General features: G+C 43.0%; 2 protein-coding genes across 4 annotated transcripts; one reads left to right on the plus strand and one right to left on the minus strand.

Moving 5' to 3' along the window:
- Positions 1-1,517: 1,517 nt before the first annotated feature.
- Positions 1,518-6,052, minus strand: RAN (RAN, member RAS oncogene family). The gene is made up of 7 exons (XM_069030836.1): positions 5,950-6,052; positions 5,148-5,190; positions 4,163-4,247; positions 3,944-4,069; positions 2,755-2,942; positions 2,060-2,230; positions 1,518-1,951 (listed from the first exon to the last, which is right to left on the minus strand). Exons 2-7 carry the CDS (start codon positions 5,181-5,183, stop codon positions 1,907-1,909), a joined length of 651 nt encoding a protein of 216 aa, XP_068886937.1. The 5' UTR covers positions 5,184-5,190; positions 5,950-6,052; the 3' UTR covers positions 1,518-1,906.
- Positions 6,053-9,476: 3,424 nt separating this feature from the next.
- Positions 9,477-26,949, plus strand: STX2 (syntaxin 2). Of its 3 annotated transcripts, none has more exons than XM_069030707.1 (11): positions 9,477-9,577; positions 15,998-16,069; positions 16,554-16,653; positions 18,087-18,161; positions 18,595-18,668; positions 18,867-18,975; positions 20,618-20,691; positions 20,797-20,934; positions 22,276-22,386; positions 23,439-23,499; positions 24,856-26,949. In XM_069030707.1, exons 1-11 carry the CDS (start codon positions 9,548-9,550, stop codon positions 24,954-24,956), a joined length of 945 nt encoding a protein of 314 aa, XP_068886808.1. In that variant the 5' UTR covers positions 9,477-9,547; the 3' UTR covers positions 24,957-26,949. The 3 variants fall into 3 exon arrangements, with proteins under 3 accessions (XP_068886808.1, XP_068886806.1, XP_068886807.1); XM_069030705.1 differs by having other exon boundaries at positions 23,439-23,566; positions 24,856-24,942; XM_069030706.1 differs by lacking the exon at positions 23,439-23,499.
- Positions 26,950-27,583: the final 634 nt, after the last annotated feature.

Consider the following 27,583-nt stretch of genomic DNA (forward strand, 5'->3'; position numbering starts at 1 on the left):
GCAAAGCTTCCAACAGTTAGAGCAGTCATTAAGCAGCTTTTGCACCTTTCCAGCTGCTCTGGAGGAATCATACCAAGGACAGTACCTGTATCAAGCAGGTGAGTTGTAAAGATGACACCATTCACAAGCTATGAGACCATACAAACAACTCCAGTGCTGCTGCCTTTTCATCTTGAAGTGTGTCAATACTGCAGAACTACAGAAGTTTTCCATTCTGTTTTTGAGTAATACATTTCCAGAAGTGAGAGCTTGAAGATAAAAAAGCTACCACAGCTAGTAAAGCAGCAGCAGCCAAGCCAGCAGGATTAACCATGAGCTGCACAGGGAATTAGTAACACTACAGGCAAGAACCTGTAACAGAAGTTAAAGCAAGGTTATGCAGCGAGAAATCAATGAAACATTAAGTGGGAGATTGTCCCTTTACAAACAGCAAGTGTACAACATTCCTCATTTTCATCCAGAAGCTTCAAGTCTTAATGCACAACTCAGCTTGAGTAGCTAAAAAAACGAACCAAAAAGCCCAAACCCACCAAGAATTCCCAACTTCAACTAACTTAAAAATGGCTCCTTTACAGCAATATTGCACAATAATCATAGTCCAATTTTTGCTACTGGATAGCAAAAGTTGAATATTCAAGTAATTTATGTACACAAACATGCAAGTTAAAAGGAATAAATGAAATGCTCCACTTTATTAAGAAACCAAAAATACAAAACCGAAGAGTTCAAGGCTTCATGTACTCAAACACTACTGAAAAAAAAAAATCCTAAACTTAAGTTTTGCTGACTAGCAGTACTAATATTGACCAAGATTCATCTCTACAAGGTAGTGTTAAAAGTTGACATTTTCCACCATTTGTGCTGCAATAAGCCAGTTTCAAATTAAGATCTTGGTGCAGTTACAGTAAAGTCTAGATGTTTAAATCACTGTGGCTTTAGTTAATACACCACTGGGTAGGCAAGAGCTTTTTAGCTCAAACCATGGCTGTTTTCTAGTTAGTGAACTTGAAGATGCTTAGAATTCGTTTAACCAGCTATAGTTCTACTGCTGTTCCATGCAAAGACACAGCTGAAGTCGCCTAACAGACCTGGATGCCATTTGCTTCTGGCTGCTAAAACACAGAGCTCTGAAGGTAACTGTAGGACACAGTGACAGTGAGGAGTTGAGACTGTATCTAATTGTAGCATCTGCAAGCCGAACTGCAGGCTCTGCTCTCCAGCCACCCTGCTCCACAAACACTCCCATCTGCTGGGAACACTCCTGCCACGCCACACAAGTGTTCACTGCTGGAGTTCTGCCTGGCAGCTCAGCTTTCCCCAGATGCTTTAGTTCTATGCGCCAACAAAAAAAGGAAAGGTTAACTGTTAGCTCTGAATTAGCAAGAGGAGCATAATATGAGAAGCAGGAAGGAAAACAGAATGAGAAATGCAGTAGTAGACAATCAAGTATTACCCTCAAATGAAGAACAGAAGACACTTTGAACAGTTTTCCTAACAATGCATGAAAGTTCACTTGCTTAGAGATACTTGAAATACAACTTTATTACCTAAACAAAAGAATGGGAATGACAGAAACAAGATTTTCCACTTAACACTCTGATGTGACTGCAGCAGTCTTATATTTGAAACTCAAAAGGGGAAGTAATTGCAGTCCAAAAAACAGCTAAATATGCAGGTCCAAAATATGAAGGTTTTTGTTTTGGTTTTTTTTTTTCATTTTGTTTTGTTTGTTTTTTTTAAACTGCCACATTCACTCCGAAGCCCATTCATCTCTTTCAGCATCCCAAAGATTAAGCACATGTTCTGCTCAGCTAGATAATAAAGTGGCAAACACGCTGCACCACTGACATCACAGGACAGTTGCCTATAAAACTAGACTTCTGACGCTGGGCTCCAGCTTCATCCCTCACAGGTCGTCATCTTCATCTGGCAGTGCAGTGGTCTGAGCAATCTGGAACAAAGGAATTTACACTTAGGAACTGTTCTTCAGCGACTTGTGCCAGGAGTCTGACACCAGTTACCAGGCAGCTGTCTGCCCTCCGTGCCCTCTGCCACTGACCTGTAAGTCCTGCTCATACTGTGCTGCCAGTGCTGGGTCCATAACAACTTCAGGAGGTGCGAGCGCAGGCATGGCAACAAACTCCAAGTTAGGATCTCCAATTAGCTTTCTAGCAAGCCACAGGAAAGGCTTCTCAAAGTTGTAGTTACTCTTAGCTGAAATGTCGTAATACTGAAAAAGGTACATATTAGACATTCTTTTTAAAACCCTTTAATATTTAGGACATACCAAGACTAATACACGATCAACTCTTTTACCTTACTTTTTTTTGGACTGCATGGCTTTTGTTTGCATTTTCATAAGCAGTTATGATTTAAGTGTCTAGAAACAAACAGTTTCAGGCAGAAACTATGAACCGAAAGGCATCAAATCTCATCAAGGATGAAACTTTCATGAGGCAATAGTACATCTGCCTTTCTCCTGTGACATGATCTACTGCAGTCTCAATCCTGTCATCAGATGAGATTCTGAGCAGTTAAAGCCAAATGCACAGAAGCTCTTTAAGAACTTATCACAGCTTCTGCTCCAAGCCAGTGATGATCATCCTTAACATCGTCACTTCCCCCTCCCCTGAATTTTTGTTCAAAAAGCCAACAGATGTGAAGCTGCCTATAATGACAGAGGCAGAGCACAATTACTGTCCAAAACACAACTCCACTCAACAGACCCCACCAACTGGATTCCTACTGACTTACCTGGAGATTCTTCTTCCTATGGAAGACAATGGATTTTGCCTTGACTTTTCTGTCCTTAATATCCACTTTGTTGCCACACAACACTATGGGGATATTTTCACATACTCGTACCAGATCTCTATGCCAATTAGGTACATTCTTGTAAGTAACTCTTGATGTTACATCAAACATTATGATGGCACACTGAGCTGCAAGAGAAGGGAAGTCAAGTTACACCAGGAGTAACCACCTGCTTACAAGACAGGATAGAGAAGAGGAACCCAGAGATATCCCACATTAGGGTTAAGCATCTGCATTAACTTTGCCCTTTCAGCATCACAGTTCTGACAGCTCCTGTTCTGTTCACAAGTTCAATGCACAAGTCCGCAGAACCTGGCCCATGACTGTGTCACCTCACATCTGTGCTGCCTCATCTCAGACCAGCTGGTTTTACCAACTCAGCTGTATCACTGAGGAACATGGTGTTACATCATATGAGAATATATAGGATTACAGAAGCCAACTTGGATTTGCCCAAATATTTGACAGAAATCAACAGTTAACACCAGTTTAACTCATCTCACGCTAAAGAGGCTTCGAGGAAGGCTTTGAGCCTGCAGTCCACATCTCAGGATGCCCTTGTCCAGAGCAGTTTCTCAAAGAACTCAATAATACTTTACAAAAATAAGATATAATAAAGATATGCGGGTGAGTGAAGTAACACAGGACACACATCTTGCCAAGCAGCAGTAAGGAAATCTTATCTGCACTTTTTCAGAAAAACAACTGGACTATGGCATGGAGATGTCCAACTTCCTCACTGTATCGAAAATCTTAAAAGAGTGTGTTCCAAGCCCTTGGCCTGAGCACAGCAACACAGACAAAAATCTGCACTTACTAAATCACACACATTCCACCCCCCCGCCCTTAGCCACCAAATTTCACCAGCAGTATCTGGTCATTAAAGGTGCACCACTTTCACTAATACCAAAGCCCACAGTAACCCACTGAAACATAACCTCAGCACGTTCCCATATTAGCACAAGTTGTCTAGCAAAAGACATTATCCTACCTACATGAAGAGTTTGAAGGCTTCTAAACTAGCTCATCAGTGCAGCCACACTGACAGCTTCCAGTGTGGCCAACGAGAGCAGAATAAAGGACTGAAGTCTAAGAGCTACAGAACTGTTCCCTGCCCCAAACATCTTACCTTGGATGTAATACCCATCACGCAGGCCACCAAACTTCTCCTGGCCAGCTGTGTCCCATACATTAAATTTAATAGGGCCTCTGTTAGTATGGAACACCAGAGGATGAACTTCAACACCCAGTGTTGCTGCAGAAATAACAAAAAGCAATGCATTTAGCAAGTCATGGATTGTACATCCATTTGTAAGGTATTGGAGCTCAAATCTTTCTTCAGACATACCTACATACTTCTTTTCAAATTCACCAGTCAAATGACGCTTTACAAATGTTGTTTTGCCAGTGCCACCATCACCAACCAGAACAAGCTGTGGACAGATAAAGGAAAAGAGTCAAAGAAATGCATTTTTAGACATTTATCAGCTATTCTAGCACAGATACTATTTATTACTACAAACAGCTTAGCTCCTACAAGGTGCTGTAAACAAGAGACAGAACTCCCCATGAAGCAACTCCCTGTGCTGGGAACCAATCTGTTAAGCCCATCATGCTTTAACTCTGGTTAGTCTTATTCAGTCCTTGTAGGTAAAAATTACAATCCACTGTGAATATGGTTCTACTGAACTATTACAAGAAACAGAATGAAGAATATTTAGGGCTTTCAACCTGAATGTGACCAGATTTGGAAAAGAAATGATTAAAACATCCACTGGAGAAAGCCATTGTTATCTTACAATTAAAAAAACCCAACGAAACCAAAAACCCACCAACATTTGCACCATGAACTGGAATACGCTAGCCAAGCATTGCAGGAAACCCAAGTAACAACCATCAAGAAGCAGTCTTCAGGACTTCTGGCTGTTAAGATAACAAAAAAAACACCACCAACCCACCAGCCACACAAAACACCAGAAAATTCTCTTCTGAAACATTTGAACAATTAGCACATAACAGAAAGCAGGCTATTCTAACTCACTCTCAGCACTTCTTACAGTGAACTTCAGTTCTCAAATTTAAAAATCATTCTGTAGGAAAAGATCCACTAAAATTTATTACACTAAACTACAAATAAAACAGATTAACAGAGTTTAACAGACTCTTTTTGTACAAGCTGTATGCAATACTACAATAAATTGCCCCATTAAGGAAAGACCAGCACTCCAAAACCAAACCCACCATCCACGTCGGCACTCGGGAATCTCTCCTACTACTTTTCCAGTGAAGGGGAAAAAAACCCCCCAAACGCAGCCTGCGAACCACTCCCTTACCTTAAACTGCACTTGGGGCTCTCCTTGGGCGGCCATGCTGGGTCTGCGGGGGAAATGGCAGCGAGTGAGCGAGCGCGGGGAGCGGCCGCGGGCCCCGCCGGAAGGGGCCGTTTCCACTCCCGGGCGCGCTCGGCTCCGCGTGCTCCGGCCCAGCCGCGTGCGGCGGCACAGCGCGCGCTAATGGCGGCGGCGGCGCCCCCGCCCGCCCCCGGCGCCCCGCGCCTTTCGGGCTCCGCCGCGGCGAGGCCGAGCCGCGGCCTCCGTAGGGCGACTGAGCCACGACCGACCCCGGCTCCTCACGCTGCGGAGAGTCCTCCCGGCCCACCCAAAACCAGCATCCCGCCGGTCAATGGGAGCTGCTGCCCGATCGGGAGAGGCCGCGGCGAGTCTTGCGGGACTCCCGAGCGGGGTCCGCCCCGGCCGGGCCTCCCCCACGCACCGGGCCGAGCGCGCTCCCCGCCATGAGCCACCATGACTGAGCAGCGCCGCCTCCCCCCACCGGCTCGGGCCGCGGGAACCCCGCTCGCTACCCCTCACATCCCACCCGCCCTTCCATCGCGGACGGAGCCGTGCACGGCCCCAGCCCTTCCACCGCCCCGCTCCCGGGGGCGAAAAACCGCCACGCGCCTCGGGTCCCGCAGCCGCAACGCTCCCTCAGGCGCAGCCTCCCCGCCACCCAGCCCATCCCATCCCAGCCGCGAGCTAACGGTGACCGCCGCCCCCGCCGGTGGCGCTTTTCAGAGCGGCCACGCGTGCCCCAACCACGACGGGGGCGCGGAGGAGCAGAGCCCCGGGCCGGTACCTCTCCCGAGGCGTCTCCCCGCGTCGCTCGCTCCGTGCCCGGCTCAGGGAAAATGGCGGAAGCGCCGTTCAAATACCCGGACAGCGACGCCGCGCGGCCGCGGGCGGGGGCGGGGCCGCGCGTCACGTGGTGCGCGGCGCGCGGGAGGCCGGCGGGAGGCGGGGAAGGGCCCCCCCCGCTGCCGGCCCTGAGGGAGCGCGGCGGGCGCGGGGCGGGCGGCACCGGGCTGGGCTGGGCCGGGCCCTGTGAGCCCGTCCGGCACGGCCACCGACGCCGCGAAACCGCATCGCCCAGCGCCACATCCTCGTACACAGCTCAGGGATAGCGAGTCCATCGCCTCGCTGGCATCCTGACCACCTGAACAGCGAAAACGTTTTGTCAAATATCTGGCTCTCCCCTTGAAGCCCTTCCCTCGGCGAAAAGGACAGGCCCCACCTCGCTACGCCCTTCTGTCAGGGAGCTGTGGGGAGCATGAGGTGCCCCCTGAGCCTCCTTGAGACTCAATGCTCTCAGTTCGCTCAGCCTTTCCTTGTAGGACGCGCTTTCCACACCTTTCATGGCCTCGTTGGCCTTTGCTGGCCACGCTCCAGCACCTCCACGGCCCTTCTACAGTGAGGGGCCCAGAACGCAGCACTCGGGCACGTCTTTCGAGGTGGCAGATGGTCACCGAACGGGCCGGGCAGCTCCGCCCGGGATGCAGGCCAGGTGACAAGGAGCAGTGCCTCGGTGGGGTGGGCAGGAGCGGTCACTCTCGAGGTGTCCTGCTGTGGGTGACACAGCCCCTGTGCCAGGCTGAGCTGCTCAGGGAAGCCAGCAGCCTCCCTATCGCATCACTAAAATCGCATGAGATGCTGTTTCAGTCAGCTGATGATGCTCTCGCCACAGACAAAGTGAAAAAACGGCACGTAGTTACTAGGAAAAACTGTTCAACTGCCTCCAGCGTGATTGAATAAAGAGGTTTTTAACAGCAGGACGGTTTAATTGAACAACTTTCAGGTAAAATGGGCTGTGGTCAAAGGGGCTTTCCTTAAATGTGCCTCATGACCATGATTTTCCATTCTTCATACACACTGACCCACATTCACCAGAGAGTGAAGTAACGAAAGCAAAAGTTGTTTTGTAAGTCTTGGATTTAGAATAGTTCTCTAAGATCTCAAAACTCTGTCCAAGCATCAGTGGAAAAAGGTTGTTTGAAAACTGACTTTCAAAGAACACCAAGAGTTTTGCATATGTCTATAAATACCAAGGTCAGGGGTTCACACTGATTTTTAAGGCCTCTGGTATTTTTTTAAATCCAGTACACTTAAATTACTTTTACTATCTTTGTTGCTGCCCCCCTACCCCCCAAAATCTAGAATAAATAGATTATATGTTTTTTACATATCTCTGAATGAATTGAACTGACAAGGAAAATAGTTCATGGCAGGTGATATATAAAAACATAGTTTATTTCTTGTTAATTTCCTACTGATGTAGACAAAAAACATACACAAAGTTTTACAAGAGTGGCTGTAATTTTTGCATATTTGCTAGTGTAATGCCAATCCAAATATTGCCTAAGATTTTCTTGGAAAAATCACTGGCATGTTGAATTTGCCTTCCCTTTTTGGGATGAGTTGGGTTTGTGTGGTTTTTAGCATTTTTGCTGAGTGCCTCTAGGTGTCAGGATTATTTTTTCAGAATACGCAACTCGTCTAAAATTTTTCTCAGCACAATGCCATCCTGATAAAACCCTTGTGAATTCCACCTCTCCTTCTGACAAATAGGAATGCCTTTATAAATAGGAGCCCATAAAACCACATCAGTGGAGTTTGGCAGTTTTCAAGAATATAAACACGGGGGAAAAAGCAATATGTAACTGTGTATGTAACACTCACTGTGCTTTAGTAATTTCTTAATATTGTAACTAATTTATTCGTAAACTGTGTTTTCCCTGCAAACCATCTAACACTTTACTTTGGAATAATTTAAAATTCCATTACCATAGCATTTGAGCTCCTGACAAACGCTTATTTCATCATTACAAAGATAAATTACTGTGTGGAAACTAGTGTTTATCATCTGTCTTATCACCACATACAAGTAAGTGTTCAGCTCAGAGAATGCACAAAACATCTGCTCCAGATAACCCCATTCAGCAAAGGCAGCAAAACACTTCAGCAGCATTAGATCACTGCCGGGAAGATTAGAGTCCATGATTTCCATAGGTAATCAGCAGAATAATTACTTTTAAAAGGCCTTTACATTTCCTGTATGTTAACTCGGGTCAACTGTGAACAAACTTAGCGACTCTCTCTGTAAACAGACAAAATAAAAGGCAGCAGGTACAAAGTGTTTGGAGATGCAGATGTGGAGTGGTACAAAGGAGTACTGGGGATAAACAGCCACAGATCTGGACAGCACATCTGAACCCCACCCGTGCCAGCATCCCACTGGGCGCTCTGCCACTGATTATGACCCTCTGGGATCTGCTCTTCAGCCAGTCCTCAATCCCCCTCACTGTTCCTGCATCCAGCCCACACTTCCTCAGTTTGCCTATGATCGAACTGAATCAATTAAAGGTAATTAATTGACTCTAGTCTAAATCAGTACTTTTTAACAAGCACCCAAGAACACAAACCCACGGGAGATTTTCCTGTGCCTTCCATAGTCTGTGCATGCTCTCTTTCCTACAAACTCTCAGGCCTTTAAGACTAAGCTGTACCACTAAAAAATAACCAGATCACACCTTTTTACAACTCTTTCTCTCATTATAATCTCCCACAATCGCGTTATAAGTCCTCGTGGGGATCCCTCGTGGGATGGGAATTCCCTGGTGCGCCCCTGCGGTACCGCTCAGACACCTGAAGTCTCCCGCACCGAGGATTTCTCTCTGCGGTCGCGCCCCTCGCACGCATCCACAGAGTCCCAGCGAACAGCTCGGGGTGGCAGAGGGACCTCTGGCGACCATGCGCTCCAACCGCCCCGCCAAGGCACGGTCACCTGCGCCAGGCGGGCTCTGGATGTGGCCAGTGCCGCACCGGCCGTGCCCCGGCCGCCCGCCCGCCGTGCCCCTTCCCCGCCCGTCGTGCCCCTTCCCCGCCCGCCGTGCCCGTTCCCCGGAACCCGCCCGCCGTCCCCCAGGACCCACTCGCCCGCCGCGCCCGTTCCGCGGGACCCGCTGTTCCCCGGGACCCGCCCGCCGTACCCGCTCCCCCGCCCGCCGTGCCCGTTCCCCGTTCCCCCGCCCGCCGTACCCGCTCCCCGGGACCCGCTCCCCGTTCCCCCGCCCGCCGCTCCCCGAGACCCGCTCCCCGGGACCCGCTCCCCCGCCCCGCGGCCCCGGGACCCGCTCTCCGTTCCCCCGCCCGCCGTACCCGCTCCCCGGGACCCGCTCCCCGTTCCCCCGCCCCCGGGACCCGCTCCCCGGGACCCGCTCCCCGGGACCCGCTCCCCCGCCCCGCGGCCCCGCCGCTCCCCGGCCCCGCCCGAGCAGCGCCCCGTGACGTCACGGCGCCGGGCGGGGCCCCCAGGGGATGGTGGCCGCGCGTGCGCGTCGGCACTGGGCGGGCGGGCCCCGCGGAAGGAGCGCGGAGGGCAGCGCGGGGCCGCCGCGGGGATGAAGGACCGGCTGGCCGATCTGGCGGAGGTACGGGACGGGACGGAACTGGACTGGACTGGACTGGACGGGACTGGATTGGGGGCGCGGGGCCGCTGTGGCCGCGCGAAGGAGCGGGCAGGGCGGGCGGCGCGGAGCGGAGCGGCGGGGGCTCCGCGGCACCGCCGGTCCCGAGGGCTGGGAGGGCCCCGCTCCCGCGGGATCCGTCCCCGGGGGTCTGGCAGCACAGGTCCACCTTGTGCGATTGTTCTAGCGCGCCGCGCTCCGCTTCTTCCTGGCCTCTGCGAAGCGGCTTGGTCGGCACTAAACGCCCCGGTAATTCCGTGCGGGAGGCGCCCGCGGTGTAGCGGGGTGGGTTTGTCCGCCCGGGAGCTCTTGGGCCATGATGCGGCAGGAAAGCGCTCTGCAGGCTTTATTTTCCGCGTGTTTACAAAATGGTAGCTGCTGCTGTTTATACGCTCTTTTCCTTTCCCTTATTTGTGCTTTGGAAAGAGTATCCTAAAAAAGAAGGGAGAGCTGAGGGGAGGCACCATCAGTCTGTCTGCAACAGGATATGGCTTGGGTAAAATAAAAGGTTATTTGAGGGGTTTTTTTTTGTTTTGGGTTTGGTTTGTTTGGTTTGGGTTTTTTTCCTGAAAAGAAATGGAAATGGAGAACACACAGGAGTTCCTGTGATAGTTCAGTACTCCACGTATATGTAGAAGTTGGGCTGTGTTGAGCTGCATTCGGGTTTAGGGCTTTTTCATCCTGTGGATCACGAAATACATTTTGGAAGCTCCATCCAGTCTCTTTGTCTTCCTCTCTGAAAGGATGAATTGGCATTTGAAAAGGTCGAGGGTGATTAAATTATAGTTTCTCTACCAGGAATGATGTTTTGGAATCATGCCAAAAAACCAGTGTCATTTCTTTCAGGTATACTCATTCCCTTTTCCTGTTTCTAAACATGTCCAGGTTGTGGGAACACGTGCCAAATTTCAATGCTGGTGTGTGCTTCCCAGATAGAGAGAGCAACCCATAGTGGTCCAAAATTGCTTTATAATTTATAATCCTATACCCATAGACTTAATCCTGTTCTATGTTTTTGTAAATGAAATAAACCAATAACACACCCTGGCACACCCCCCATTGACAGAGCTAAAAGTGTTTAATGCAGCTGTACAGAGGAATTTTCAAGCCAGCTTTAGTATTTGACATCTGAAAACATTCCTGGAGCAGGCTGCTGCTTTAAGTATATATGGGCCGGTATTGCTGAAGTGCTTCATATGTTCATCAATGTAATTTTCACTGCCTGTAGAATTAATAAATAGCTTAGAGACTTAAAAGTTTTCTTCTAATGAAAAGAATATTTAAACATCAAATGAAGGTAAAAGTTACTGAAGATCTAGTCTATGTTTTATTACAGTTATAACTGTGTAGTTGACATGAAGTTTTGAAAGTTGCATATCCAAGGGAGCTGGATATTCCCATTTCCATGGGGAACTCACTGAAGTAGCAGCTTCCATCTTACATCTTTATCTGAAATATCAAAAGATTAATGGTTTTGTGAAGTAGTTTTCCTTTAATAGAATAAACACTTTGAAGAGAGATGCTTGACACATGGATAAGGTGCTTTGAAAAGGAATAATGAATCTGAAGAAATAATGTGTTAACACTCGTTTGCCTATTTTCCGAACTGTTTGGGTTTATTAATGTCGTTTCATTGTATTTCACTTGGCTAAATCATTAAGTGAAGAGCAGAACACAGACTTTGTGGTTTTTAAACAGGCCTAGGCCTGCAAAATCTTCAGAAATAACTATACCTCGCCTCTTTTCCTTGGCGTGAGGATTTCATTATGTGTGCCTTTGATCATACTTTACCTGAAAGTTCCCTCACCCCATCTCCCCCAAAAAACCAGTGGAGTACCCAAGGAGTTAAAAAGATCTCAGGACTGTAGCCAGCCCACACTGACCTGTTTTAACTGAGCACACTATTGCCTTCAGCAGAAATGTTCATTTTCCGTGTCCTCGTTTGTGTGTTCCTGGATGGTATTGGGCAGCAAGCAAGATATTTTGCAATTAATTTTTCCTAGATCATTATAAAGAAGAGGGAGAAATGTTGCCTATCAATGTTTGTGGTTCATTAACACAAAATTAGCATAACTTTCAGTTATTTTTTAATTAATTAATACAGTATGTTTAGGTAGTTAGACAGTTGCTGGAGAAAGAAGTGGTTGATGACATGCAGATTATACAGCCTTCAGATAATGTTGCTTCCTCTTGTTTTCTTAGCTCAAAGAAGTTTTGTAAAGTACATGCTTTTTCAGAAGATAGCAGCCACAATTGTGTTTGTTCAACTGTCGGGGGTTATTTTAATGTCATTTCTAAGTTACTCTGAGCAGGCCCAAATGAACTTCTTTAAGCTGTTTGAAATTTCTAATACAGTTAATTGGACAATGGATCAAATCCCAGACTGGTTTTAGTTATTTTGAGCACAAGTGTAAGATTAAAAGGTTCTCTCTGATCTAATACACTGCTTTCAGCAGTGGTTTATAGTAGGTGTTTAGGGAAGAAAAAATGAGTAGTACGTAGCTATGATTGCAAAATGTGCTCCCAGCCCTCAGTGGTTTGCTGTTCACAGACACAAGTCCATCTTAAAATGGCCCTAAAAGAGCTGTACAGTCTGTGTTCAGATGTTCAGTTGAGTGCATTTAGCTAACATCAGGTATTAAATAAAAAGAGATGTCCCTTTAAAGGTCTGTTAATAAAACTGCTTTCTTTTTGTTGTTAAATCATTTCAGAACAAGGTTAGACGTAGGGCTCTCCTCAAGCAGTGTGATGTTTTAGAGTGCACTGTCCACATGGCTCAAAAATTACCCCCTTGTTACATGCTGAAGTGGATGCAGAGCTATCTATTGGAATCCATTTTTCATGCTTGATTGGTAAATAATTTAAAATACGTGATTTTTATATTTCTTTACTCTTGACTGTTAATGAAGGTATCTTACCCATAATGTTTGAAAAATGAGTAGTACATAGCAATCTGGAAGTTCATATTTGACTGTAGCTTTTTTTAAGCAAGGACCTGTAACTTGAACAGAACTGCATTGATTTTTTTTCTGAACTGTTTCTTGGATGGTCACTTGGTGCCCCCAGAACTGTTTAGGAACAGGTGAAAAACCACAAAGTCACAGAAGTTAAAACTGTTAGAATTGGGTGGCACGGAAACAAACATAAAATGAGCATTTCCAGAAGGAGGAAAACACGACTGTTGTTTTTCCCCGAGTCAGCCTCTGATGTGAGGCTTCGTTCAGACATGGAATTTTCTGAGGATGAGCTGTGTGCCTTCCATGTCATAGCAGTGTGAGGTGATTTATTGCAGTGGGTTGCCATCTGATGTTTCTGTGGTTGTACAGTAGTGCTGCTGAAAGCGTGTTAATGATTGATCTGCCAAAGCTGCCTCAGCTCTCCTTGGCCCTCTGCAAGCCCTCCTTGGCTGCTCGGATGCAGAAGGATTTCTGGACACGCAGATGCTGTAGGCAGAAGCTGTAACACTCCATAATGTACTCCTTGGGGCTGATTCCCTGGAATAATGATCGGTTATTATCCTTGCAGCCTGCCAGAGCAATACACGTGATCTGCACTGAGAAAGAGCTAACCTTGAATGGAATTTCAAGGGCAAGTAATAGTCACGTTTTTCAGTCAAAAGCTGTTTTCAGTTTCAAAGGTCAGTAATTAGGAAGATATCTCCAACCTGACTTATTTCTGCAATTCTGTAAGGTAGTGGAAGTGACAAAAGTTTCATCAACCATCAGGATAACTTCTGCTCGGAGCTGAGAAATTATACTGTGAATATCGGTAGTTTAACCCGGCTGGCAACAAGAACTGGGAAGTGGGAAAACTCATGGATTGAGAGTAAAGGCAGTTTAATTGGTAAAGCAAAAAAATGAATTCTTTCCTACTTCCAATGGGCAGGCAGGGGTCAAGCCATTCCCAGAAAAGCAGAGCTCTGTCACACATAACAGTGACTTGGGAAGACAAAATGCCCTAACATTAAAGGTGCCCCCCTTCCTTCTTCTTACTTCAGCTTTATACATAGCATAATGCCATGTGGTCTGCAGTACCCCTTGGGTCACTCGGGGACAGCTGTTCCCATCTGTGCCCCCCAGCCTCCTTGGTGAGGAGCAGAAGAGGCCCTGACGCTGGAGGTGCTGCTCAGCAGTAACTGAAACACCCCTGTGTCGTCAACACTGGTCCGGCACTAATCCCAAACACAGCCCGTGCCAGCTCCTGTGAAGAGAGTTAACTCTGTCCCAGCCAAAGCAGCACAAACTCCTGGGGGAGCTTGAGACATTTTATAGGTCTCTGAGTGTTTATGGAGCTGCGTATCCCAGACTTGGAGTCCCAAGGTCAAGGTACGAGCTGCAAACAGACTTTATTAGATTGCTCTTGGCATTGACGTGAAACTTTTTATCAGCTTTTTGTGATACTGCTTGTACCGGGGAGGTGAAGTCCAGGGAGAGCAGTATGTTTCTGCTAAACTCAGTGATAAAAGTGAGTTCTTGGTGAGCTGTGTGCTTGTCAAAAGAAGCACGAAAGCACATCACTTCGGTGGAAGAGAGTTACCAAATGAGCTGTATTTTAGGTAAGAGTTGATTTAAGGACGTAGAGAACAGAGGTTGACAAACTTATCAGGTGTCTCAAGTGGTGATGGCTGAAGTGGGCTGTCCTTCAACAAATCGTAGAGAACAAACTGATCTGTCAGGGGTGTCATTGCAACCAAATATGAAAGTGGAATACATGTGGCACAGGCTGTGGGCTGGGGAGTCATGATCATCTGCCTCCCAGCTGAGCATCTCCAGGCAGATTTCTGAGTCAAATTTGTGTGTCGTTCATTCATTTAGGATTCACTCAGGTGTTACATGTTTTACTAAGATCTGATCAAAAAGCTGACATTTTGAATCTCTTAGTAGGTACCATTTTCATTATTTTTAGTTCAAATAACTAAATACAGGATGCAGTTATGAACAAGCAGAAGAATTATTCTTTACTCAGTAAATATAAACAGAAGGTGTTCTTTTGCATAGATAATGAAGTTAAATGTCTTTAAAGTGTAGCTCCTTCCTTAATATTAACTTAGAGCTCATGGCTTAGTAGCAGTGCAGTCTTGGGAAAGGTAGAATGTCGGGTGACTTCATTTGGGCACAGACTTCCTCCCTTATTTGTGTTAAGCAAGACTGTTAATTGATGACAATCTCTAAGGACAGATAATTTGAGTTCCAGCGTTATCTCCCCAAAATGAGAAACTGCAGAAGGTCTGCAATGACACCCAGCACTGTGTGGTTGGAGGCTGGTCCAGGAGAGCAGTGACATCTCTGTTCCTGTATTTACTTAGGGCATTATTGTTTCCCCAAGCAGAAAACCCACATGATTTCTGACAAACACATTGCCACAGGGCTTTGTGCATTCCCTGAGTTGGCAGGAAAGGAGCTGGCACCAAGTACAGTAACTTCTCCCTGAAGATTTGGGGCACTCGTAGATTTTGATGCCTGGATCTTAATTGACTGTAACTCCTTTATAAGATAATAGCAGTGCTTGACACTGGATTGAATTGCAGAATTGTCACACAAACAATGTGTATCTCCCGTAATCTAATTAAACCTGAACCAAACTTTTTGGGTAGTAGAATCAGAGGTTAGGAGCAGAAAGTGGGTGTTAGAAGATCAGAGGCAGAGGGCCTTGTAAGAAAAAAGGTGTCTTGGAATGAAAATCCCGTCATGATACCTATCTTGTAGTTTGTTTGTTTCTAACAGATAACCCACTGACTGTATGTTGAGAGTAATATTTTGTTCTAAATTTGATTCAGTGCCGTTCAAACAGTCTGTGCTCCACAGAGGGAATTAAAGAAGACAGAAGCTTGAACTCTTTGCCCTCATATGATGCACGTTAATTCTCTCCGTTCCCGTGATAAAAATAGTGTCGGAGTTACAGTTAATGCACGGATTGTGCTGGGCAGGCTCGGCAGCTGAGCCGGGGGCTGTGCCGGGCCGTGTGCCCTGGGGCTGTGGGAGAGGCTCTGAGGGCTTGTCGGCTACGCAATGTATTTCTAGTTTAGTAGAGACTAATTATGGCTGAACTGGTGTGGAATGGCACCCTGAAAGCACCTGAGGGCAGAAGCATAGCGGTGGATGGTTTTTGTTCTGGCTGGCTTAGATGTTCAGCTTGTTACATCCCGAGCGCTCAGCACCTCAGCACCGGCCCTGTTTCTGTCACAGCTCCGCAGCACTCAGCCGACTTTCTGTGGCCTCTCTGCTTATTTGTTTTTAGATTACAGTCCTCAGAAAAGAAAAACTTTCTTTTACTCTGCAGACTGTTGACGAAGATGTGTGTGCTGTAGCAATGTGGCAGAAGTTGTTTTTTCAGAACAGTGTCCTGGGGTTTATTTCACAGATTTGTTTTTGTTGTCTTTTACAGCATAAAGGAAATGAAGATGGGGAGACAGTTATCATTGAAAAAGACCATTTTATGGATGACTTCTTCCAACAGGTAAAGTTACAGTTTTCACCATGGATTAAAGACTTATTGTTTTCTCTCTGTGCCTTTTAACTTCAATAATTAGGTTTAACAATTCATCTACATATCCTACCCAGGATTGTTTGTAAATGCCAAAACAAATGTTGGTAACACTTCATTAGTTTATGTCAGGGTATTTTCTGTATTTATTACAGAGAAATGTTTTTAATTCCCTACCAACAAGAAATTTGCTAATAGAACTTTAAAATAGTTGTTTATTAAGAATATTAGCACTTAAGTTTTTTGCCATATAGAATATATTTGCTATTAACAATACTGTTTTTTAGTTAAAAAAAAATTACAGACTATTTAAACTTCGACATTTCTGCTGGGATTTCTTTCTCTGGTACTTACAGATGAAATTGTTTGGGTTTTATTAGCAGTTGGTTTTGTTTTTAAAAAAATATTTGCCCTGAATTATTCTAATGTCTTCTTTGCCATATTTCTCTTCCTCTAGGTTGAGGAAATTAGAAATAATATAGCAAAAATAGCACAAAATGTGGAAGAAGTGAAGAAACAGCACAGCATTATCCTGTCAGCACCAAATCCTGAAGGAAGTGAGTAATTTTTAAGATTCACATAACTGTGGCTGGGTATTCTGACCTATTGTTTCTTTGTTTTAGCTCTCTACAGGAATGGAACTTCAGGTGTTCAGAATGCAAAATGTAACACTAAGTAAATATTTTTATTTTTAATATTGAATTTATACTTCCATTTGTTTATTCTGACTTTTTTAAAGTCTCATTTGAAAACATGTATTTCCAGAATATTTCTTGCATGATCCAAACCTTTTCTAGACCAAAACTCACGTTAATATGTGATTTTTTTCTTCAGAAACTGAGAGGTTACTTCTGTTTCTTCTAATTTGTGAAAATGTTGAAGTTGTCAGCTGAAGGTTATACGGCCAAGTCCTCTTCTTATGCTTCAGTAGGGTCAAGGTCCTGTCTAACACCAGAGCCAGCTGCTGCAGCAGTACTTCCAGTTCCATGTGGAGCCCTATTTTTAGAGGCTTGAACCCCAAAGCTGGAAGTGAAGTTGTGCTTTCTGAGCAGAGAATTCGGAAGTTCAGGGCACTTGCCCATGGACTCTTCTCTGTTCTGAACCCTTGTTGGCTCCAGGCATGTCTGTGCTTTGGGCAGGGCTCAAAGAAAAGGGAAGAAAAGATGCTGAGGTTTTTTGGTTTTTTTTTTGAATGTTGCAATGCTGGCTTAACATTTATCTTGTTGTTTCATCTTGTTGATGAAAACTGAACTTCGGGTGTTAGTTTAGGCTGTCCCCCTGTTTTCCTTGGTGTATGTTTGTATTCCTACAGCTGATTTTGCAGGCTGCTTTTTCAGCAAATCTCATGTTTAATCAGGGTTCATCCAAATGTTTAAAGTCTGTGGTCTCAGCTCATTTATCAGCTTGTGTTTGTGCTAAAAATCGTGCTCAAAATTGCATCTGAATTGTATAGGAGCATACAGTGAGAGCACTTGTGAGCCGTGTGTGTTCTTGTGAGTGCAGTGCCTTCAGTGAGCCCTGTGACAGGGATCTAGCAAAGCTCTCCATGAATGCTCGGGGTAGAATTCCTCAGAAGGTAACTGGTATGGATCTGTTAGTGAGTGTAAAAGCAGTGCACATGTGGTACACAACACAGCTGAGAAGAAGGGGAGATAAATCTGTATTTTCACTTGTACTTAGAACTCAGTAGCATTTAGCTTTTGACTAGCAAATTAACATTACCCTGAATGTGCTAAAAAAACTGTTTATCACCTGGTTTAGTTGAAGGCTTGGTAATAATAACATTTCCCAGGTGTAAGGCTATCATAAGAAGCAAGAACCTGATGGTTGCTGTTATAAAAACAGTATTTAAAGTACTTAGGAGGATAATAAACTTCAACTCTGCATAGCTGTACTGAATACAATTCTGAGATTGCAAGGTAGATTCATAGACTCTTGCTGACTTACTATTATCAATCATTAATGGTTTAAAAAAATGTATGTTTTAAAGGAACGAAGGAAGAACTTGAAGAACTAAATGAGGAAATAAAGAAGATTGCTAATAAAATCCGGGCCAGGCTAAAGGGTAAGTTGTGAGGACAAATAAAGCTCCTTGCTTTCAGAAATAACCTAGAAAATTACAGTGCAAAGTTATTCCTCCGTGTAGAAATGTATTCTGCAACTGAAGTGCTTTTTTTGGGGGGGATGATATTGTGGAAGAAGATTAACTTCAATTGCAAAAAGACATCTTTTAAAATTTTTCCAGAGTGTAACAGAGTGTAGTGTAACTCTGTTTAGAGTATGATTGAAGCAGTTACTGTGTTTAAAGATCTCTACCAATCATCAAAATTATTTTAAAATTTTATTTATATATCACTGCCACCCCTCTCCTCCCCTGAAATGTTACACATGTCTATGGGGAGCTTGTACCTTTAAAAAGTAATAATAATATTTACAAAGCAATTGAGCTAGACTGTTAAATAACTGCCATTGACTCAGTGCTCTTGTCCTGTTCTTAGCTATCGAACAGAGTTTTGATCAGGGTGAAAATGCTAACCGGACATCAGTGGACCTCAGGATAAGAAAAACACAGGTAGGATCCCTCCAGTTCAGAGAAAATCAGTGGATTCTGGTAAAGTGGAGGATGAGTTTAACTGTTGTGAAATCATGTCCCGTGGTGTTTTGCTGGGCAGTGAGTGGCACTCTGAGCTGCTGTGCAGTGCTGTTGTGTATGACAGAAATGACCCTTTCTGATGACCCTTTCTGTCCCGTGTCCGACCCCTCACACCAGCACTCCGTGTTGGCACACAAGTTCGTGGAGGTCATGACCGAGTACAACGAGACCCAAACGCTTTTCCGGGAGCGCAGCAAAGGCCGGATACAGAGACAGTTAGAGATAAGTAAGTGACCCAAACACGGTTCTGGAAATCCCAAAATTACCTGCTGTTAGTACCTGCTGTGTCGTGTATTCATGAAATGTGGTACAAAGCATCAGAGATCTTGGACAGCATCTCGAAGTGTGTGAGAGAAAAGAAACAATTTTACTGCGTGGCACAAACTCTTTGATATTACTCTTTTTAGAACAGCTGTAAAGAAAAGAGAGAAAACTCACTCAATAATTTCCTTTAGATTGAAAATTAATAAAGAAATTATCTTTTTCCTTTGCTTCATTTACATCCAATGTTGCAACTTTAAATGAGGCATTAAGAAAAGCTGCATTCTGAAACAGCAAGTGTTACTAAAAGCCATTCCAAAATTAACATGCCTAACAGGATAACAGCTCTTTTTATCTGATGCCATTTCTGTCTACAAGGACACTTGTTAAATTCATCTGGCATAAAATCAGTGCTGGTGTTATATGTGCTTTAATCATTTGTTGACTGACTCACATATGACTTACTTCCAATTCATTGTTATGAGTATTTAGAAACGTTCCTGGCTTTACTTTGAACTACAGCATCTACCTTAGAAGGTGTCTAAAAAGTGCCTAAAATTAGTCTCTTTTTTTAATATGCTTTATAGAAGTGATTACATACATTGGTGAAACGGGGAATGCAAACACAGAACCTGGCAAATTATAAGAAAATTTTGCTTTTCATGTGCTTTTCAAATTTGTCATTAAGCCTCTGGTGCTAATGGTTCAATTCAGCATTTCAGTAGAGTTGATTAGGCAAGTTAAGTTGTTCTTTGCTTGTGTTTGAGGGGAGGGACCCCGATACCTCAGGATATGGTTCTTTCAAGTTAAAGTTGTTATGACCCAATTAGAGCCTTCAGCTTTTCTTAAACATTACAAATTTTAAAGCAGGTTTTGCAGCATTCTTGAGTATTAACATCAGAAAGTAATAGTCAAACTGTATCTTTCAACTGGTGGGACAGAATTACATAAGTTGGTGCAGATATTCAACTTATTTTTCATTGGCAGAATAGGGATTTGATATGTAATTGTTAAAACTGTACAATACAAATCCTTTGGCTGTGTTGGATTTGTTGTACCAGTGTGATCAATAGGATTCAGTTGGCTCAGACATGCAATACTAAACTGCATCAAAGCAGTAGTGAAGGCACACTGGGGGTTATCATCTTCTCTGTGCGGAACATGAATGGAATCCTGGGTTGGTAAAATCAAATTTATGTAAAGATTTTATTGCCCACACAGTGGTGGGGTGAGTGATGTGACTGAATGGAATAGGTAAATACTGAGTGTTACATGAATAGCATTCTGAAGAACACTCCACAGAGCAAGGCTCATACGTAGATTGTAAATGTTTCTGATCAAACTCTTCAATTTGACAAAGAAAGACCCTGACCAGGATTCTTCATGGTAGCTTTGAATCTACATTTGGTTTCTGACTATTCCTTGATACCTTCTGGATTTTGTGATAAGCAAAATGGCCCTTGGTAGTGGCTGGACACTACAGGGTTTTATCCTGCAAAATCTCAATGCAGGAATTATCTCTGAATTGTCATCCTTCTGGATGGTAAACTGTTATGTTCAATAATGAATAAGTGATGTAATGTGAAGTCCTGTTGTTTTTGTCCTAGCTGGAAAGACCACCACTGATGAGGAACTGGAAGAAATGTTAGAGAGTGGTAATCCTTCCATTTTCACTTCTGATGTAAGTATTCCTGGTCCAGTTACGTCTCTTCTGTTCTGCTGCTCCCGCTCTTTACAAGTGTGTTGGCCCTTGCTTACATCCATGTGTCTTTCCATTCTCCCAAAGATTATATCAGACTCTCAAATTACCAGGCAAGCCCTGAATGAAATCGAGTCACGTCACAAGGATATTATGAAACTGGAGTCCAGCATTCGGGAGCTTCATGAGATGTTTATGGACATGGCAATGTTTGTTGAGACTCAGGTAAGCGAACCAGCTCAAACACATTTATGGGATGGTGGGTTTTTTCCTCACTCTTCCTCTTTGCAGTGTGCAGAAGCAGTTGATTATATTCAGATAATGCAGACTTAGAGTGGTTCTGGGCTGTGATTGGAATATATGAAAGTTAATCACTGGAGGTTTTTGTTTTGTTGTGGGCAAATTGACCATCTCAATGTACTTGCAGGACATGCTTTCAATAGCCAACACAGTCAGTACATTTAATATTTTCTTCAGTATGCTTAATTGTAATATGCTGGAACATCTTTGTTCATGTTTAAGTACGAAAAGCTGTCTCCTGGGATATTGGTTAATGCCTTGGGAATTTCAGATTCTCAGCTATAGTGGAATGACAGGTGTGTCAGCAAGGCTGTGTGCACCTTGCACTTCACACAGAAGTGCAATTGCTGTGGTCACTAACAGGAACATAAAGGGCTTGACAAGTCCTTCAAGTCATCTCTCGTATTTGTAAGCTTTGTCTTGACATGTACATAAATTTGTTCTGTTAGTCTTTAAATACCAATTATCCAACAAAAATATTTTTAACTTTGATCTTAAAATGGTTTGACTTCTGCAGGAAAGTGAAAAGAAGAGAAACTTGCCTGAAAAGGACTATTTTTTGTAATTGGGTTTTGTTCTAGAAGTCCTTTGTTGCTTTGATATTAAACAGCCAAGAGAAATTGGTAGCAGGTTTCTTTTGAATTACATATGAATAAAAGTTACTTGTGCATCATTCTGTAATGCTTTGCTGTTTACTGCTGCTGATTATTTCTTCTGATGGACAGAGACACAGGTAACAGACTTGTTGTCATTTTTCACCAATCCTCCATTTCATTGCCAAATTTCATTCTTCATAATTAATTTGAATTTGTCACACACTGACATCCTAATCCCCCATTTCTGAGGAACTTGTATGTGTGCATTTCCTAGAGAGCTGTTGAACCTTGTGTGGAAGTAGTCCATGTCCTTTTGCACTTCAGACACACCAGGGATTTCTGATCTCGAGTGTGTCACTTTCAGCTTTGGCTGTTAAAACATCCCTCCCACACAAGGGATGTTTTCAGGTGGTCAGTACTTGTTCCTGCACAAGGGAGAAATCTGCCTGCCCTGCTCGTGAACATTCCTTGTTTGGTGAGAGCTGTGAGCCCTTGCTTCTCATTCCCTTTTTCCTTTACATGCCAAAGCAGAAAAAATGTCATCCCCAGTATGTACATCGTGGACTTGTGAAAGTAATTCTGGATGTTCTAGAGCCTTTCTTTTAGATTCATTAAACGAATATTCACGGGTTCCAATAATGTGGTTTTTTCTTCAAAATTTCATTTTAAGGGTGAAATGATCAATAACATAGAAAAGAACGTGATGAATGCGACGGATTATGTGGAACATGCAAAAGAAGAGACAAAAAAGGCAGTTAAATATCAAAGTAAAGCACGGAGGGTATGTCGTCTCTGTAATCGTGCCAGTGAACATTTTAACTTAGCACAGGAGCATGTCCAATGTGAATTATTTTGCTATAGTTAATATTGTAAATTTATAATACCAATAGAAGACAGACACTTCCTGGACTGTGAAAACAGATCAGCAATTCATGCACAGCTAAGGGTGTGTTCACAATTTTTTGCTCAGAGCTGCCATTACAGACTGTAAAAACCCCAGAAGAATAATTAATGTATTATTCCAGTAGACGAATTCACATGTTTTTCTTACTAGCTTTCCCAATACCTTAAACTATTCAGATTCTAAATAACCTTAAAAGTTTTTTGCTCTTTGTCACTGGTAAACTTACCTGGATTTAAAGCTATAAAATCTATTTGCTAGCAGGAAAAATAAAAGTGCTTTTGCTGAAATAGGCTTATTTTTTTTTAATTCTGTCTTTAGTTATTGGTTTTACAGATAAATTAGGGGGATCTTCCCTCTGGGAAGGGTGTGACATTGTGCCATGACACTGAATTTGTGGAGGACTTGAGTTCAAAGGAATGTTCCGGCATTTTCCATGGCACTTGTTTTGTTTCAGTATCTTTCTTCCCATCAGACACCAAATAATATATTCTGATATCAGACTACTAAGTAGTTTATTTTTACATTCCAGTTTCCCCTTTTGATATGCTGTGCAATTCGGTGAGGCTCTTGATGGTGAGCTGGATTTGAGGGAATAATTCATCTCTCTATAGATACAGATTTACACAGAGATAACACGCCTGGCTCATTTACAAAGGATCTTTTCAGAAGTGTTAAGAGAGCCCTCTTAATATGTTTGTAAATGGTGGTTGTGTCATCTCTGATAACTGTGTAGCCATTAATCACATGAGTTTACCTGTTTAAAAATGTTAATTCTTACATTTGCAAGATTATACAGATAAATTTATCTCAAATTGAGAATACAGGAGGCTTTAACAAAAGTGCTTGTGGATCTAAAAACTGTTTGAAAAACTGAAAATAAATGCAAGTGTTAATGTACTTAATACTAACAATACCTTGTTTTTTGACAGAAAATGTGGATAATTATCGTTGTGTCAGTGGTGTTGATTGCCATAGTAGCTCTAATTATTGGTTTGTCTGTTGGTATTCGGTGATGCTTGGATAACCTCAGCATGCATGGCTTCCTGCCACTGTGGCAGTAAGTAACTAATCAACTAATTTGGCTCTTGTTTCCTCTGTGTTGTTCTGCTAACCCTTAATATCTGTGCAGGGATGTGGGGGAGGACTGAGTGCTTTGCTGGCTCTGCTCTCTGTGCCCTGTGACAGTTCCTGCATGTGGATCCTGCAGACTGACGCCTGCTGGTGACCTGCCCAGTGCACAGAGTGCAGCCACTGCCAGCCCAGCAGCAGCAGGAAATGACAGCAAAAAGCCAAGAATTGGCTCGCAGCTCTTGGAAATTTTTTTTTTTTATGCTGAAAGTTCACATCAGCAAACAATATGGAATGCTGAGTACACTTGGAACTTTATCAGATGGGGGTTTCTGTAGAGTTTTTTAAAAAGGAGATGGCTGTAATCATAAAGTTGGCTGTTATGCCTTGGAGAACATCTTAAAATTTCTTACTTTGAAACTCTTTATTAATGCTAGACTAAATGAAACAGTGGGAGATAACAATGTGTTTAGAACATGAGATGTTTTTCAGTGTTCATATTTTTGCTGTAGTAATGTACCATTTCTTGTCCAGAAAATGCTGATCCAGGCCAAGTAGGGAATAGCAGTTAACCTGTCTGAGTGCAGTAGAACTTGTAACATGCAGTGTCTTTAAGCTCTGTACAGAACACCACGAGCAGGTGTCAGTTCAGACAGCTCATCAGAAATTCAGATTTCTGTACTAACACTCTTTTTAACATCTAGGCTTTCATTTTGGTGTTTGAGATCCTGCTGAGCTCTGGTCTGTGGGCAGGGAGCAGAATTTACTGTGTCATTACTTGCAGTCAGAAATACTTGACCCAGGGTCACACCTGGATGCATTTACACAGAACCAGCTCTCCTTTTTTAACCCTTGCAGCTCCTCTGAGCTATTACCCACACAATGTTTATACTGACCTTCTGGTGAATTCCTCTAAGGGTGCAGATGTAAAGGTTTGAGCAGGCTGCAAATATTTAGCCAAGGAGGGTGGCAGTGAGCAGTTACTTAGACTTGACCTACATCTGTTTCTAATGATGTTTACAGAAGTTGGGTATGAGTAACAACCCTTGTTCTTTAAAGGAAAACAGGGAAATGTTGCACAGATGGCTCTGTCTTGTGACCACAGTTACACGTATGTCAGAAACAGGAAACAAGGAAATCATAGCAGTGATTGCTTCTTAGAAAGAAAATTCCAGTGCTCAGCCTGGGTGTCAGTATTACTGTGGCTCTGAATATATTTAAACAATTCTGTCTCTGAAAAAGTATTTCAATCTTAACTTTTCTCTCTTTTCCCTGCAGAAATTGATGTTCATAATAATATGTGTAACTGTATTGCTTCTGATACTTGGAATTATCCTGGCAACAACTCTGTCCTAGCAAGCACATTCCAAGAGTTATGAACCTTGAGAAACTCCAAAACATCTTCAGTAAAACCAAACCTTTTCCACAGATGATGCCTGACACTGTCCCAGGATGATGACCTGTCACTAATGGTTAAAAATGAAAGCAAAATCACTCTTAATGTTTACTCATAAATGAAGATCAGAATGTATTAGGATGTGTATGGATTTTGCATCACAAACTAGACACTTGCAAGACTGATACTTGGTCCTACTTGCTTTGAACTAAAGTAACAGGATTTTTTTTCACATCTCAGTGTTACAGTTGAAATAGGGAGTTGAGAGACTTTTGAGTTTTGACTGTTTGGCTTTTTTTCCTATTGCTAATCCAATTCTAATCATGACTTTAAGTACCTTGCCAGTGCTGCCTTTGTTAGCACTCTTGTGAATGTTTTTATGAGATGTAGCCTTGTGTTTAAGTGCATTAATTATTTAGTCACCTTAACCTATTTAAACTTTATGCTTTTTCTCCAACAAGTGCTAAAATATTTTATCCTGAAAAGACTGCTCATTTAACTGCCTAGTGCATTACACTTGGGAAGAAAAGAGAAAAAAAAAAAAGCTTTTTTACACTTGCCAGTTTTTTTATTTTTTTCTTTCAAGGTTAATTGCTTTAAATACTTCTTTCATAGTTAATAAGAAGTTAATTGCAACATTTCTGGTAAAAGCATACAGCTCTGAAACACGCTGAGTTTGCACTTGAGCGGGTAATTTTCCAGGTAGTTCATGTGCAAAGGAACGTGATGGATCAGTTTAGCCTTATTGCTTAAATGAATATGACAGAAATGACTTTGTATAGCCAAATCAAGTTTTCTTGTTCTGGAGTTCGCTGATGTTGATGTATGAATATAGCACACGGGGATGAACTCCCCCAGAAGAGTCTGACACATAATACAAACTGAGACACTGATTTGTTATGAAGTTTGTGTGGATATAACATAAATGAAGTGTTTTGGTGTATACATGCCTGTTGTAATGCCAGCTTGCACGACTCGAAAGCTTGAAAGAATTCAAATGTACCCAAATAACTGCATTTAATGTTACAGGTTATTTTTGTATTTTTGTGTGTAAAGTATTTGTAACTTGGGTTTGTGACTCCTCATTGTTGAAGCATATCCATGTAGATATGTAGGTATATTTACACTCTACGAGAAATAGAGGAGAGGATAATTTGTGCCTTTTTAAACATAGTCTAAAACTATACTCGTCAATGTTTTCAGATATTCAGCTCTCATGTTAACTGCAGTAACTCGGTCCTACAAGTTTAGCATCCTTAAACTTAGGTTTTGTTGAAAGTGTCTGAGATCAAAGTTAACTCAGTAAGTGAGAATTCAGACTTCATAAAATTCAGCAGAGTTTACAATTTATATTGTATGTATGAATATTCCTGCTTTGCTGTCCAGGTATACTGTGAATGTGCTGGAGCTATTCAGATGTCAAACGTTTAAAAAAAGAAAACAAATATCATTATTATTATTATTATTGGTCTCTTTACAAGTCAGCCACAAAGAAGTCGCTCGAAAAATTCGGCTTCAGTAATGAACAAATTTCTTTTACCTCTAAGTCCAGAATGCTCACTGGTGTTTGTGAGGAAGTTTACATGCAAAGTAAGGAAGGATTGGTTGCCTTAATGCTCATTCTAGGTAAATATATTTTTTATTCTGTAGTTTTCTAGATTTTTATCAGTAAATATTATTTATACAGCTACTCAAATTAGATGAGGGGGGGATCACTCCTGCTGTTTACCAGCTGGTTATGTAAACTGACCCTCAAAATCCTGTCATGTTGAATTTTTTTCTCTATAATGCAGTAATTTGCCCATCGAGACCAGAAATTTGAATAGGCTACTCCATAGTTTTTACTTCTTGTGGAACAGCTGCCTCAATGAGTTTGTTTTAAAGCAAAACAGACCTTTTCGCATGAACCTCTTTGTTTGGTTCATATTGAGGGGAGTAAATCTCTAACCTATGCACTAATAAACTCATCTACGCGAGTCTCTTGTGTCTGGCTTGTGTTCATGGTGTTACTGGGGCCTCTGTGAATGCTCCCAGTAAGAGTTTGAGCAAGGCTGATGTTTCTGCAGTGACCTACATCAAACACTGGGTTGCCTGCTCTCAGGGTAAGGTGGTGTCTTTCCTGCAAATTTTTACCAAAAAAGGGGTAGAGATAATTATGAAAAAAATATTGGGATTTATTAATTTAAGCTGTGCCCATCGGGGAACTTTTTCAGAGAAATGTTGAGGTGACAACCCCCAAGGTTTCATTTGAGTGAGTGCTCTCTTCATATAGAAATAATTTGTGACAACTCCTGTGACAATCTAACAGCAGTGAGGGTTTGCATGCAGAGTTTATGCCAAAGCACATGGAAAATGGCCAGTTCATGACTACCTGTCAGTAGAAACATAGGGGAAAATGTTACATAGCTGCTCTTACAAAGTTCAGTATGACCAAAATGCCAGATTGTTTAAAATGGAGGTATCTGCTGCCTCTCACCAGGCGGGGGAAAGCACCAAAGCTGGACAGGAATGAATCTCTAGAATTAGCTAAAGCTGTTATTCTGCCTTAATTCTGCCTCTGCTGTGTCATGTAAAACACAGAACAGAGTTTTAGGGAAAGGAGGGTTGGTT

Source organism: Aphelocoma coerulescens, chromosome 15, assembly GCF_041296385.1.
Source record: "Aphelocoma coerulescens isolate FSJ_1873_10779 chromosome 15, UR_Acoe_1.0, whole genome shotgun sequence".
Lineage (NCBI taxonomy): Eukaryota > Metazoa > Chordata > Aves > Passeriformes > Corvidae > Aphelocoma > Aphelocoma coerulescens.

Excerpts from the sequence above, each read along its gene's own strand:
- STX2 (XM_069030707.1), top strand. The coding sequence starts at position 9,548 with ATGAAGGACCGGCTGGCCGATCTGGCGGAG. Across the intron at positions 18,669-18,866 it reads TCAGGATAAGAAAAACACAG|CACTCCGTGTTGGCACACAA; the intron begins GTAGGATCCCTC and ends CCCTCACACCAG. Across the intron at positions 20,692-20,796 it reads CTTCCATTTTCACTTCTGAT|ATTATATCAGACTCTCAAAT; the intron begins GTAAGTATTCCT and ends ATTCTCCCAAAG.
- RAN (XM_069030836.1), bottom strand. The coding sequence starts at position 5,183 with ATGGCCGCCCAAGGAGAGCCCCAAGTGCAGTTTAAG. Across the intron at positions 4,248-5,147 it reads AGCCCCAAGTGCAGTTTAAG|CTTGTTCTGGTTGGTGATGG; the intron begins GTAAGGGAGTGG and ends ATCTGTCCACAG. Across the intron at positions 4,070-4,162 it reads ATTTGAAAAGAAGTATGTAG|CAACACTGGGTGTTGAAGTT; the intron begins GTATGTCTGAAG and ends TTATTTCTGCAG.